General features: G+C 41.6%; 2 protein-coding genes and 1 long non-coding RNA gene across 3 annotated transcripts in view; all 3 read left to right on the top strand.

The window, feature by feature from the left end:
- The window catches only part of LOC137084572 (ribonuclease inhibitor-like), a 184,109-nt gene that overhangs the window by 37,180 nt on the left and 132,017 nt on the right, over positions 1-14,912 (top strand). The gene's annotated exons all lie outside the window — the stretch shown is intronic.
- Positions 1-14,912, top strand: part of LOC137084933 (uncharacterized) — a 113,884-nt gene that overhangs the window by 17,536 nt on the left and 81,436 nt on the right. The gene's annotated exons all lie outside the window — the stretch shown is intronic.
- Positions 1-14,912, top strand: part of LOC137085249 (NLR family CARD domain-containing protein 3-like) — a 57,372-nt gene that overhangs the window by 3,265 nt on the left and 39,195 nt on the right. Inside the window, exons 3-5 of the mRNA XM_067451805.1 lie at positions 3,252-3,365; positions 10,948-11,061; positions 11,615-13,339. Of these exons, the coding sequence (XP_067307906.1) occupies positions 3,252-3,365; positions 10,948-11,061; positions 11,615-13,339 (1,953 nt within the window). The remainder of the gene's footprint in view (positions 1-3,251; positions 3,366-10,947; positions 11,062-11,614; positions 13,340-14,912) is intronic.

Below are 14,912 nucleotides of genomic sequence, written 5' to 3'. Positions count from 1 at the left end.
TTTTGGGTTAAAAAAATGTATGTTGTTTGCTATATCCTCTGCTCTGTAGAGGACAACAGAAACCATTTATTGAGAAAATGTAAAAGACATGAACAGGCAAAAGTTTTTATTTTTAATTATGCTATGTTTTTTATTATTATTTTTTCCAATAATGTTTCTCATCTACAAAAAATGGTGCCGGTCAAAGTGATCGGCAGAGGTTTCGTTTTCCGGACATTTTGATGATATGCCGGTCAAATATCGCCTCTTAATTAGTAAAGTTGAGGAAAACTGAAAGCAGTTTATGTAACTCAAAAAAATGACATAATCAGGCCATACATGCAGCATGTTTATTAGCCTAACTTTCAAATAGACGGAAAAAAAAACATGAACGTCTGACTGGCGTCAATCAACCAATTTTTTAATCTATGGTTTCTACATAGGCGTAATTTGCGGGTGGGACGGGTGGGACATGTCCCCACCACTTTTTAAAACATCTTGCTTCACGGATGAACCTAACTAATATAAACAAAACATCTCTGGTTAACTAGAAGAGTATCATTTCATTCGTTTGTTAAATAAGAGGCGATCAGGCGCTCGTTGCCGCTGTTATCAGTCTCCACACAGACGAGCGCTTTAATCTAATGCTTAAAGCTACACTGTGTAATATTTTCCCCCATCTAGTGATGAAAAGGTATATGACCATCCAGTGAATAATAGTTTCTGTTCCTCTCAATTTCGATTTCGTTTCAACTCCTACGGTGGCCGATTTAGTCATGGCTTCCTGTTCGACCTCTTCGGTGAGTGTTGCTTCAAGTGATGAAGTTACTTTTGAAAACTATTATAATTTAAAGTCATTTAATTTGCCAAATGATCTATGATCAAATTAATCTATGTAAAATGAATAATAGTTTTACGTTTTTGTTATTTTTTCACTAGCGTAAGGCAAACAAATTATAATGCAATTAAAATATTAATCTCATGTTATCCGTCATAGAACACGGATTTATGTTATAAGGTAAACAATACTTTTTCACCATTAACGCGAGGAAAACTATCCTAGACGTCGTTCTAGTGTTATGCACAGCACACCATGATATAATTAGCCAAGCAACAATAAAACTTCCAATATACACAAATAGGCTGAATTAATATTACCTGTCGAGAAGAAAGCAGGCAACGTCGGCGTCCTTTTTAAAATCGTTGCTCCTCATGAGCTTTTTCCATCTTGGAAAGGCCACTCCAATATTTACTTTTGTCTTGTTGATTTGCCCGTTGCGTTGCCGTCTTAATTCTCTTTTCCGCTTCCTTGGCGACTCTGATACATATCCCGCAATGTTACTAGGTCCCCGACCCGGGTCGAATTCGGTAATCAATTCCGGGACGTGGTTGCGTTCACACAGAAGGCGACCCGGCAATGCTCCGGGAATATTGCGGGTCCGACGTGCAGTGTGAAAGGGGCTTAAGAGTGATCCTCCATCATCATATAGCAGCCTCAAGCAATCCCCCTCTTCACATTCGACACGGTGCCATCGAGTGTAAAAACATGAAAAGCGGAGCTTGAATTTATGGGTATGTCCCTCTTTGGCTAATGTACTTTCAAGATAGAGGAGCAACATGGCGACCGCCATCTGAACGCTCACCCGTATGTATTTTCAATGGTATATTATAAAATTACGAGAATACTTTATTACTTGAAAGAAGTAAATATACATTAATGAGCACATCTATTTTTGAAAGAACTAAGTGATAGTGTTAAAAGAACTAATTCACAGTGTAAGTATGTAAGAACAAAGTAGTATGAAAGAACTAATTTACAGTGTAAGTATGTAAGAACAAAGTAGTATGAAAGAACTAATTTACAGTGTAAAGCCCTATTCGGACTGGATTAGTTTAACATGGGGACGTGGGGTTCTCGGTGATTTTAGTCCCGTCCGAATGTGCCATCTCGGTAATCATTACGGACAATGTCAGTAAAGATTACCGAGACTTTTACCTTCTGTAAAAAGGTCTGGAAAAATGACCTCGGGTAATACTAATCCCGTTCGAATAGACCCGCTGTAAAAATATATGGCAAAATTCCGTCATTTCCTGTTTAAAAGTTTAAAAAAAACGCATTTTGCGACCTTGGAGGCGCTTGAAGCATTCGGTTGCGTTGTAGGTGGTGGGACAAATCTGTGGCGAATGTCCAGTATTTTCCGCATATCATTTAAAGCAAAAAGAAGATCAAAAGCACTTATTAGAGGCACAACACCTATTTTAGCTCTAGGAAAGTGTCTATTACCAACATAATCCAATCAGAATCGTTAGACTGGACCTAACTGTTTATTAAAACACACATTATATTGGAGACGAGTTCAGACTGGCGCTCAGGTTGTGTGTTTGCTCACGTTATAACGGTAACGTCATACGCACATGACGTCACGGAGGTGCGTAAAGCGAGTTACTCCTCCACTTCTGCTAGTTTTACTGAGATGTCTAATCCGGTGCGAATTGGCCATTAATATTACAGACGTCCTGAGGTAAAATGACTTTACCCCATGTCCCCATGTTAATCTAATCCCGTCCGAATAGGGCTAATGTATTCTGTAGCGAGAACCCCCCCCCCCTCTCTGCAGGAACACTCGAGACAGGGATTACACAGGCTATCTTGGCGAGCTTGGTGCGCTCTAGATACATTTTGCTGAAATCACATATGAGGACTTCGCAGGCTGGGGAGAATTGCAATCCTCCATAGCCACGGAGCGCTGTCATGACAGCGAGGGCATCACGTCGCAGGCTTACGGTATCGGTATAAGAGGCAGTTTTAATCTGACAATTTTGTCTGACATTTAATTTTTCTCCTGGCCAATTCCCAGAAATTACCGGACAACGGAAACCCTGACACAGGGCTGCCCACAGATGAGCCTGATTTGAATCTGCACTACTAAACACAGATATCAGCTGCTGCAGATATATTAAAGATGACAAATATCAGCCCAATATATCGGTCAACCTCTAGTTGTTTTGAATTACTTTATTTTGAATTCCTAATATTCAGCTTTGGTTAATTTTTTTAATCATGCTTATCATTTGTAAAGTTATATCTCAATTATTGTCATCAAAGTTTGTGACACAGTGAAACACCACTGAGTTACAGACATTACAGCAAAAGAGTTACAACACTCAGTGTTTTTGATGAAAGATGAATGCGTTTGTAATAATATGGTTCCTCTCGTAAAGAATGATCCCAGTAATCTAAAGGATTAAACTGAGTCTGTTCTCTGTTCCAGTTCAGTCCAGCAGAAGAGCTCAAACCCAGAGTCCAGCTGTGTGTCTATGAAGAGTGACTGGTCTATGGGTCACCCAATAAAGTTTAAGAGTGGAGACACACGGCCTGATCTCAGGTATATCATCTCTATAAAAGCTATGCTTATTGTATTTTTATTTTTTATTTTTTTAATTAGAAGCAAAATAAATGTAAGCTGAGATGCGCAGACCGATCGGCGGCTGACTTAAAGTAGGGGTGCACCGATCCGATATTAGGATCGGATATCGACCGCGATACTGACGACAAAGCTGGATTGGGGATCGGAAAAATGAACAGATCCCCAGTCCAATCCAGGTGTTTCTGTGTTTTGTTTTTTTAATCGCAGCAGAACCCTACGTCATTTGTCAGCTTCACGTGTGTCGCATGCTCGAAGCAACATGGAGCGGGCAAGTGAGTCGGATGTGTGGAGATATTTTATGCTTGCCACGCCAACTAGTTCGTCTGTCGGCAATACTACCAGTTTAATCCAGAAACACCATGTAAAGGAGCATGCTGCATTCCTGCAGCTCAGCAAAACAAAACGACACGCTGTTGACGATCGCGCATCTTGAGGAGGAATCAAAAAAGCGCCGCTCACACGTAGTAATTTCGGCAAACATTCAAAATGTTACGTTTTATATTTATAACATATGAAACAGTTAAACAACTTCACACAACCTAATGTGCTGTTTTCCTGAATACCATCACGATTGAAAATGTCACTGATTTCCTATGACAGCTCCATAAACAATCATTAACATTAGTTACTTACATTTTAGATGCAATATTGAGTGTTTTTGTTCCATTTCAGCTGCGAAAATAGTTCCAAACAGCAGAACCATAACACGTCTCACGTGTTCTGAATGATTCAGTGGTTGAATCAAAGACTCAATAACCTGTTCGTAAACGACTGCCTCATTCTTAAAGGAATCAGTCGTTTGAATGAATCATTTGAATGAATGACTCAATGACTCACTCATTAAGACTCACCTACTGCCACCTACTGGTGGTTTAGTTTCCTATATTTTTCAACATTTATTTTGTTTATTCAAAAATACAAATCACATAACATTATTTAATGCAGTAGTAATTTTTCTGGGTAAATAATTTAATTTGAATGGTGACATCCCTAAAGTGTCTTATTTTAATTTAATGTATAGATCAAGATGAAGAATATAATATGAAACCTGAAGCATAGCTTATATTTAATAAGATTAGGGGAAAATGCCCTTTATAAAGGTAAAATATCACAAATATGCAACTGAGAATATTGCTTCAGAATAAGTTATATTTACAACACACACACACACACACACACACACACACACAAATCTAACTTTTTTCCGGACAAGCACATTTTTACTCGGACAAGTGAATGACCATTTTACTTATCCGAAGGAGAGACATGAGTATGCTTAATGTCGAGCCCTAAATTATATTTTAGATTTGAATGCACAATTGTTTTTTAAATAAATAAGAATTCAGCACTTTGCATACATCTGTTATTTTGTCTTATTATCTTTATTTAGTAAAGTCTGGTGCCTTTAGTCTCTTCAAGGAAGGTATACAGTTTATTATTAATTTAACAATAGTATCGGATCGGTATCGGGTATCGTCAGATACATAAAGCCCAGACATCGGTATCGGTATCGGTATCGGGACTGAAAAAGTCGGATCGGTGCTCCCCTAACTTAAAGCAGTGCATTCTGGTTAGAAATGTTGTGACCGTGACGTGCCATCAAAGCACCGCGCGAGCGATTCGAGAGCAGCGGCCGGTTCATTCTCCACAGCTTCTCCAGAGCGATGCACGAGCTCTGATGACGACACAGCTGTCCCACGATTGGCCAGATTCACCGCATGACAGCGGTCACGTGTGTTTCGTGTTTATTCTGAAATCTTCAGCTCCACTAATGCTCACTAATCAGCTCTTCTAACAGTAAAACCTCTTTTCATGGTCGCGATGTTAAACTGGATCATGTTTATCAAAAATAAACTGATAATGAACGTAGACCCCACTTCCTTAATAGTTAATAATGTTGAACTTTATTCTTATTCAAATAGATGCTGTATTATGCAGTACATAAAGTATTGAATGAAAATGTCTCTGAAACATTGTGTATTTGACAGATATTACGTTCATTTCCCTCCAGCTGTGATAAAGTATGCAAACACAGCGCGAGCGTCACTACGGGAAGCAGAAAGTGTCTGACTCCACGTCTCCGTTTGCAGCTCCTGCACGCGGCTTCTCTCGCCGATCGGTTACATCCAGCCACAGCCGATGTCCAACACACCACACTACAGACTATAGTTGGTTTTAGAGATCGCCCGATATGGGTTTTTATTAGTGGTGGGCTGTTATCGGCGTTAACGTGCTGCGTTAATGTGGGACTCTTATCGGGCGTTTACAAAAAGAAATATGGCAGCTAATCTATTCTCGAAGTTGGGTTGGGAGCTGGGTCTATACTACGCAAGCTATGATCACTTTCACTTTGATATTTTAGTGCGGATGTAGCCGAATTGCACTGTAGGGGGCGAATCTTCTAACACTGCCAGAATTTCGTCTGAGGTAAGATTTGATCGCAGCGCTCATTAATCGGCGGCCGTTGAACATGTCAAACTAACGATCAGAGACTTCAGATTTTAGCCTAGGATCAGAGGAATCTTTTAGGATTAACAAAAGTTTTCTTAGACGGCCAAATTGTGGCCAAAATCGCACCGTGTGCTCCCGGCTTAGGTTGCCTGTACCTTGTGCAATGCAGAATTAGTTTACTGTAGGAGTTCTTCCAGTCTCGATTAACGCCTAAACCCACACATTTTTTTTGTCATTCCACATGAAAAATTCTTTCAGTCAGAATCAGACATTTTGTGACCGTTTGTCTGGCGCATCAGAAATGTCGACGCTGTCCTCCGTCCTCTCCAGCAGCTGGAATGAGTTACCGGTCGCCATAGCTACTCTCATTGACCACCAGGACTTATACGCTTTTATAAAAGCTATTTATTGGTTGTAAAGTGTAATAATCATCTCGGAAAAATAAATTCTTCTGTCAGGCGCAGTTGAAGTAAAAAGTGCCTTGGACAAACGCTGTCATGATGAGTGTAGCCAGGCTATGTCTGTGTCATTATTCCAACATTATCTTCATAACTTCTTACGAAATAAAAAGTTTACCGCTCAGAAAAATTAACTTTCCTCTCAACATTATAGCCAGGTTTGAGCGGTGCACACTTTTCAGTAGTAGAGGTATATCACGTCACAACAACACACACTCAAAAGTAATCGGGTCGTTTACATGGTGAAATTCTTCGTTTGATCGGTTCATGAAAAGGTTTATCCACCCCTCTCAAACCGATTACAGTTCCATTCGGTTTGGGCATTTTTATTCCGATTGAGGTGTTTATATGGAGCATTTTCATTCGGATTGGAACGATTGCAGTGCTCCATGAAAACACACCTAATATTTAGGTAGCACACACATTCTGAAAGCCGTCGACAGAATTCAGAAGAGCCATTTTTAATCTAGATTAATCTAAAAATATAGAATACTACAAACAATCAACCAACACAGAAAACAGAGCTGATGGTGAACAGAAACAGAGCTGATGGTGGACAGAAACAGAGCTGAAGGTGAACAGAAACAGAGCTGATGGTGAACAGAAAACAGAGCTGATGGTGGACAGAAACAGAGCTGATGGTGAACAGAAACAGAGCTGATGGTGGACAGAAACAGAGCTGATGGTGAACAGAAACAGAGCTGACGGTGAACAGAAACAGAGCTGACGGTGAACAGAAACTGACGGTGAACAGAAACAGAGCTGACGGTGAACAGAAACAGAGCTGAAGGTGAACAGAAACGGAGCTGAAGGTGAACAGAAACGGAGCTGATGGTGAACAGAAACGGAGCTGATGGTGAACAGAAACGGAGCTGACGGTGAACAGAAACGGAGCTGACGGTGAACAGAAACGGAGCTGACGGTGAACAGAAACGGAGCTGACGGTGAACAGAAACAGAGCTGACGGTGAACAGAAACAGAGCTGACGGTGAACAGAAACAGAGCTGACGGTGAACAGAAACAGAGCTGATGGTGAACAGAAACAGAGCTGACGGTGAACAGAAGCAGAGCTGACGGTGAACAGAAGCAGAGCTGACGGTGAACAGAAACAGAGCTGATGGTGAACAGAAACAGAGCTGACGGTGAACAGAAACAGAGCTGATGGTGAACAGAAACAGAGCTGATGGTGAACAGAAGCAGAGCTGATGGTGAACAGAAGCAGAGCTGACGGTGAACAGAAACAGAGCTGATGGTGAACAGAAACAGAGCTGATGGTGAACAGAAACAGAGCTGACGGTGAACAGAAACAGAGCTGACGGTGAACAGAAACAGAGCTGACGGTGAACAGAAACAGAGCTGACGGTGAACAGAAACAGAGCTGACGGTGAACAGAAGCAGAGCTGACGGTGAACAGAAGCAGAGCTGACGGTGAACAGAAGCAGAGCTGATGGTGGACAGAAGCAGAGCTGATGGTGGACAGAAACAGAGCTGACGGTGAACAGAAACAGAGCTGACGGTGAACAGAAACAGAGCTGACGGTGAACAGAAACAGAGCTGACGGTGAACAGAAGCAGAGCTGACGGTGAACAGAAGCAGAGCTGACGGTGAACAGAAGCAGAGCTGACGGTGAACAGAAACAGAGCTGATGGTGAACAGAAACAGAGCTGACGGTGAACAGAAACAGAGCTGACGGTGAACAGAAACAGAGCTGACGGTGAACAGAAACAGAGCTGACGGTGAACAGAAACAGAGCTGATGGTGGACAGAAACAGAGCTGACGGTGAACAGAAACAGAGCTGACGGTGAACAGAAACAGAGCTGACGGTGAACAGAAACAGAGCTGACGGTGAACAGAAACAGAGCTGACGGTGAACAGAAACAGAGCTGACGGTGAACAGAAGCAGAGCTGACGGTGAACAGAAGCAGAGCTGACGGTGAACAGAAGCAGAGCTGACGGTGAACAGAAGCAGAGCTGACGGTGAACAGAAGCAGAGCTGACGGTGGACAGAAACAGAGCTGACGGTGAACAGAAGCAGAGCTGATGGTGGACAGAAACAGAGCTGACGGTGAACAGAAACAGAGCTGACGGTGAACAGAAACAGAGCTGACGGTGAACAGAAACAGAGCTGACGGTGAACAGAAACAGAGCTGACGGTGAACAGAAACAGAGCTGACGGTGAACAGAAACAGAGCTGACGGTGAACAGAAACAGAGCTGACGGTGAACAGAAACAGAGCTGACGGTGAACAGAAACAGAGCTGACGGTGAACAGAAACAGAGCTGACGGTGAACAGAAAACAGAGCTGACGGTGAACAGAAACAGAGCTGAAGGTGAACAGAAACAGAGCTGAAGGTGAACAGAAACAGAGCTGAAGGTGAACAGAAACAGAGCTGATGGTGAACAGAAACAGAGCTGATGGTGAACAGAAACAGAGCTGATGGTGAACAGAAACAGAGCTGATGGTGAACAGAAACAGAGCTGATGGTGAACAGAAACAGAGCTGATGGTGAACAGAAACAGCTGATGGTGAACAGAAACAGAGCTGACGGTGAACAGAAACAGAGCTGATGGTGAACAGAAACAGAGCTGATGGTGAACAGAAACAGAGCTGATGGTGAACAGAAACAGAGCTGAAGGTGGACAGAAACAGAGCTGAAGGTGGACAGAAACAGAGCTGATGGTGAACAGAAACAGAGCTGATGGTGAACAGAAACAGAGCTGATGGTGAACAGAAACAGAGCTGATGGTGAACAGAAACAGAGCTGATGGTGAACAGAAACAGCTGATGGTGAACAGAAACAGAGCTGACGGTGAACAGAAACAGAGCTGATGGTGAACAGAAACAGAGCTGATGGTGAACAGAAACAGAGCTGATGGTGAACAGAAACAGAGCTGATGGTGAACAGAAACAGAGCCGACGGTGGACAGAAACGGAGCTGAAGGTGAACAGAAACGGAGCTGAAGGTGGACAGAAACAGAGCTGAAGGTGGACAGAAACAGAGCTGAAGGTGGACAGAAACAGAGCTGAAGGTGAACAGAAACGGAGCTGAAGGTGGACAGAAACAGAGCTGAAGGTGGACAGAAACAGAGCTGAAGGTGGACAGAAACAGAGCTGATGGTGAACAGAAACAGAGCTGATGGTGAACAGAAACAGAGCTGATGGTGAACAGAAACAGAGCTGATGGTGAACAGAAACAGAGCTGATGGTGAACAGAAACAGAGCTGATGGTGAACAGAAACAGAGCTGATGGTGGACAGAAACAGAGCTGAAGGTGGACAGAAACAGAGCTGATGGTGAACAGAAACAGAGCTGATGGTGAACAGAAACAGAGCTGACGGTGGACAGAAACAGAGCTGACGGTGGACAGAAACAGAGCTGATGGTGAACAGAAACAGAGCTGATGGTGAACAGAAACAGAGCTGATGATGAACAGAAAACAGAGCTGATGGTGAACAGAAAACAGAGCCGACGGTGGACAGAAACAGAGCTGACGGTGAACAGAAACAGAGCCGACGGTGGACAGAAACAGAGCTGATGGTGAACAGAAACAGAGCCGACGGTGGACAGAAACAGAGCCGACGGTGGACAGAAACAGAGCCGACGGTGAACAGAAAACAGAGCCGACGGTGAACAGAAAACAGAGCCGACGGTGAACAGAAACAGAGCCGACGGTGAACAGAAACAGAGCCGACGGTGAACAGAAACAGAGCCGACGGTGAACAGAAACAGAGCCGACGGTGAACAGAAACAGAGCCGACGGTGAACAGAAACAGAGCCGACGGTGAACAGAAACAGAGCCGACGGTGAACAGAAACAGAGCCGACGGTGAACAGAAACAGAAACAGAGCCGACGGTGAACAGAAACAGAGCTGACGTCGTTCTAGTGTTATGCTCAGCACACCATGATATAATTAGCCAAGCAACAATAAAACTTCCAATATACACAAATAGGCTGAATTAATATTACCTGTCGAGAAGAAAGCAGGCAACGTCGGGATTACACAGGCTATCTTGGCGAGTTTGGTGCGCTCTAGATACATTTTGCTGAAATCACATATGAGGACTTCGCAGGCTGGGGAGAATTGCAATCCTCCATAGCCACGGAGCGCTGTCATGACAGCGAGGGCATCACGTCGCAGGCTTACGGTATCGATAAGAGGCAGTTTTAATCTGACAATTTTGTCGGACATTTAATTTTTTTCCTGGCCAATTCCCAGAAATTACCGGACAACGGAAACCCTGACACAGGGCTGCCCACAGATGTGCCTGATTTGAATCTGCACTACTAAACACAGATATCAGCTGCTGCAGATATATTAAAAATGACAAATATCAGCCCAATATATCGGTCAACCTCTAGTTGTTTTGAATTACTTTATTTTGAATTCCTAATATTCAGCTTTGGTTAATTTTTTTAATCATGCTTATCATTTGTAAAGTTATATCTCAATTATTGTCATCAAAGTTTGTGACACAGTGAAACACCACTGAGTTACAGACATTACAGCAAAAGTGTTACAACACTCAGTGTTTTTGATGAAAGATGAATGCGTTTATAGTAATATGGTTCCTCTCAAAGAATGATCCCAGTAATCTAAAGGATTAAACTGAGTCTGTTCTCTGTTCCAGTTCAGTCCAGCAGAAGAGCTCAAACCCAGAGTCCAGCTGTGTGTCTATGAAGAGTGACTGGTCTATGGGTCACCCAATAAAGTTTAAGAGTGGAGACACACGGCCTGATCTCAGGTATATCATCTCTATTAAAGCTATGCTTATAGTATTTTATCTTGATCTTAATATTTGATTTGAAGTTGTTATTAACATACAGCAGTGTAATGAGTTCAGATCCTGTAAGTTTCAGTCTATTAATGATGATCATTGTGCTCTTGTGTAAAGCTCTATGTATTGTATTGTTAATACATTCACACACTGTAAAAGCTGTTGGTCTGTTACTCAGTTAATGACACAATTACATCAATATCAGTGTGTCTGATTCTTTACCCTCTTCATTCTGATTTAAGGGCAAATCTTCAATCCAGACCAGTTAAAAACAAAACTGTGTTCACGCCTGAGATTCAACCTCAAGACTTTAATGAAAGCATGTGTCCTGGTTTCAGGTAAAATGTGGGACTTTTGTTGTGGTTTAATTTTAGGAGCTGCAATGACATCACACATCACTCAAACACATGATTAATGATTGAAACATTTCAGAAACCGTATGATGTTCTGTGTCCATCATTTGGTGATCTATGGCTCTTTACTTCTCTAACTTGTGTAATGTGGTATTTTAATCTTACAGCCATGACTCTAAACCTGCTGAAGTCCTCGACACATTGAGATCAAATCTGAGGAAGAAGTTTGAGTGTTTGTGTGAGGGAATATCAAAGCAGGGAAACCCAACACTCCTGAATGAGATCTACACAGAGCTCTACATCACAGAGAGTGAAAGTGGAGAGATCAATAATGAACATGAGGTGAGACAGATTGAGACTCAGTCCAGGAGAGCAGAAACAGAGGACACAGCGATCAAATGCAGTGACATCTTTAGACCTTTACCTGGACAAGACAAACCCATCAGAACTGTGCTGACAAAGGGAGTCGCTGGCATTGGAAAAACAGTCTCTGTGCAGAAGTTCATCCTGGACTGGGCTGAAGGGAAACAGAATCAGGACGTCCAGCTCATATTTCCACTTCCTTTCAGAGAGCTCAACTTGATGAAGGACAAATCACTCAGTCTTTCAGAGCTTCTTCATGTCTTTTTCCCTGAAACCAAAGATATGGAAATATCCAGTGATCAGTATAAAGTGTTGTTCATCTTTGATGGTCTGGATGAGTGTCGTCTGTCTCTGGATTTTCAGAGCGATGTGAGATTGTGTGATGTGACTGAATCAGCCTCAGTGGACGAGCTGCTGACGAACCTCATTGCGGGGAATCTGCTTCCCTCGGCTCTCATCTGGATCACCTCCAGACCCGCAGCAGCTCATCTCATCTCCTCTGAGTGTGTCCATCGAGTGACAGAGGTACGAGGCTTCAGTCGCCCACAGAAGGAGGAATACTTCAGGAAGAGAATCAGTGATCAGAGTCTGGCCGACAGGATCATCTCACACCTGAAGTCATCAAGGAGCCTCTTTATTATGTGTCACATCCCAGTTTTCTGCTGGATCTCAGCCACTGTTCTGGAGAAGATGATGAGTGAAGCAGAGACTGGAGAGATTCCCAAGACTCTCACTCAAATGTACACACACTTCCTGATCCTTCAGACCAACATCAAACATGAGAAGGACTATGAGAAGAAAGTGAAAGATGAAGACATGATTGTCAAACTGGGGAAACTGGCGTATCAGCAGCTTGTGAAAGGAAACCTGATCTTCTATGAGGAAGACCTGAGAGAGTGTGGCATTGATGTGACAGAAGCATCAGTGTACTCAGGATTGTGCACTCAGATCTTCAGAGAGGAGTTGGGCTTGTATCAGGGGAAAGTCTTCTGCTTTGTTCATCTGAGCCTTCAGGAACATCTAGCAGCTCTATATGTGCATCTCTCCTTTATAAACAAGAACATCAATGTGTTTGACCAGATTACCAGACCAACTAATGGAGACACAGCTTCACTATCTGATCTCCATCAGAGAGCTGTGGATGAGGCTTTAGACAGTAAAAATGGCCATCTGGACCTTTTCCTTCGTTTCCTTCTGGGTCTGTCAGTGGAGTCTAATCAGAGTCTCTTACAAGAACTGAAGACACAGACAGGAAACAGCTCTCACAACAATAAGAAAACAGTCAACTATATTAAAGAAAAGATCAGTGAGAATCCCTCTCCAGATAAATACATCAATCTGTTTCACTGTCTGAATGAACTGGGTGATCTTTCACTGGTGAACGAAGCTCAACCTCATATGAGCCGTGGATTACGTGATGTGAAACTCTCCTCATCTCAGTGGTCAGCTTTAGTTTTTGTGTTGTTGTCCTCAGAGCAGACGATGCAGGAGTTTCACCTGAACAGCTTAATTGGAGCCGGAAATGATCCGTAAGTAACACTGTGTTCAATCCTTACAGTCTAAAACATTATGACCAAAGAGAAACACAGAGATCAGAGGTGTTTAAATCACGGGGCACAGATTGATTTCTGGGATATTGTTCATAATTTGCGGGTGTTTCTCAAACGGAGGCTGTGTCCTAGTAAGGCTGCAGATCTCGACGGCCACGTCATCAAGCGCCTCTGAAGGTCGTCTCAGTTTGAAGGGTCCTTCGTTTCGCATCTTTAATTCAGCTCAATCACCCACAATCCTTTGCACACATTCACATTCATGAAAAAGACCTGCTGGAGAACGAGTCGGCCCTGAGCTTATCTGAGTTCATTATGAAATGTAAGACACAAATAATGTTTCCAGAGATGAAGGCACGTTATCTTTTAGTTTTGGTGTAAATGAATCACTCGACACTAAACTGCCAATAATGTGAGCCACTGGAGACACAGACGGCTGTCGTTCACTGTATTGCATTCACAGAAAAGCCAGTTAATATAAAGATTTTTAATAGTCAGCTTTATTTATATAGTGTTTTTACAATGACGATTGTTTCAAAGCAGCTTCACCGTGTTAAACAGGAAAATATTGCAACCAAATTGGATTGGGCTGTACAGTCGCTCTGGAGAAAACGGTGATGTTATCTAGGGCTGTCACGATAACACATTTTGCTGAACGATAAATTTGCCAAGAAATTATTGCAATAAACGAAAATATTTTTGTTCTGAGAGAATGTTCATCCAAAATAATGATAATGGCGTAATAATGCAGGTACACCTTTTCAAATATCAATAAACTTTTATTTCTAAAGACTATCTAACACTGAAAGCGGAAATCATTTTAAATATCCACAATAAATGAACAAAACAACCAAAAACATTAAAAGCAATGGACTCTCAGTCTGTTCACAAAAAATACACTTGAATAAATACCAGAAACAATTAATAAAATGGACGAAAACTGCAACAGATGATTGTGTTTTAGGAGCATATTAACACTATAAAAAAAATATAATCTTCCCAACTCAACATGTTCTAGTGACTGGTCACATCTAAAATTTTCAATGGGCCGAAGTGAAATTCTGTAAATGTAATTTTATCAATTGTAGCAATAGTCTGTTAACATCGGCTCAATGAGAAATAATTCATTAAAACAATTGAAAAGAAATTAGTTTACCAACCCATGGTATTGGCCCAATTGTACATTTTAAATTGTAGTAGCATTCCTTTTTAGTTTTACCTAAACTAAAAATGTAATTTGATAAATTTATATTAGTAAAGCAACTTCACTGAATTGTTTATTCACTGTTGCCCCAAAAGAAGTATATATATATATATATATATATATATATATATATATATATATATATATATATATATATATATATATATATATATATATATATATATATATATATATATATATATATATATATTAAAAACTCAAGCCATACTGCCACATGCTATTTACATTTAATCATTTAGCAGACGCTTTTATCCAAAGCGACTTACAAAAAAGGGGAGAGCAATAGAAGCAATGAAACAAACAAGGCCAACAACCTGTAAGAGCTGTAAG

This window comes from Pseudorasbora parva, chromosome 8, assembly GCF_024679245.1.
Source record: "Pseudorasbora parva isolate DD20220531a chromosome 8, ASM2467924v1, whole genome shotgun sequence".
Classification (NCBI taxonomy): Eukaryota; Metazoa; Chordata; class Actinopteri; order Cypriniformes; family Gobionidae; genus Pseudorasbora; species Pseudorasbora parva.
The sequence above is the reverse complement of the archived record's forward strand: the minus strand, read 5'-3'. Positions and strand labels throughout refer to the sequence as shown.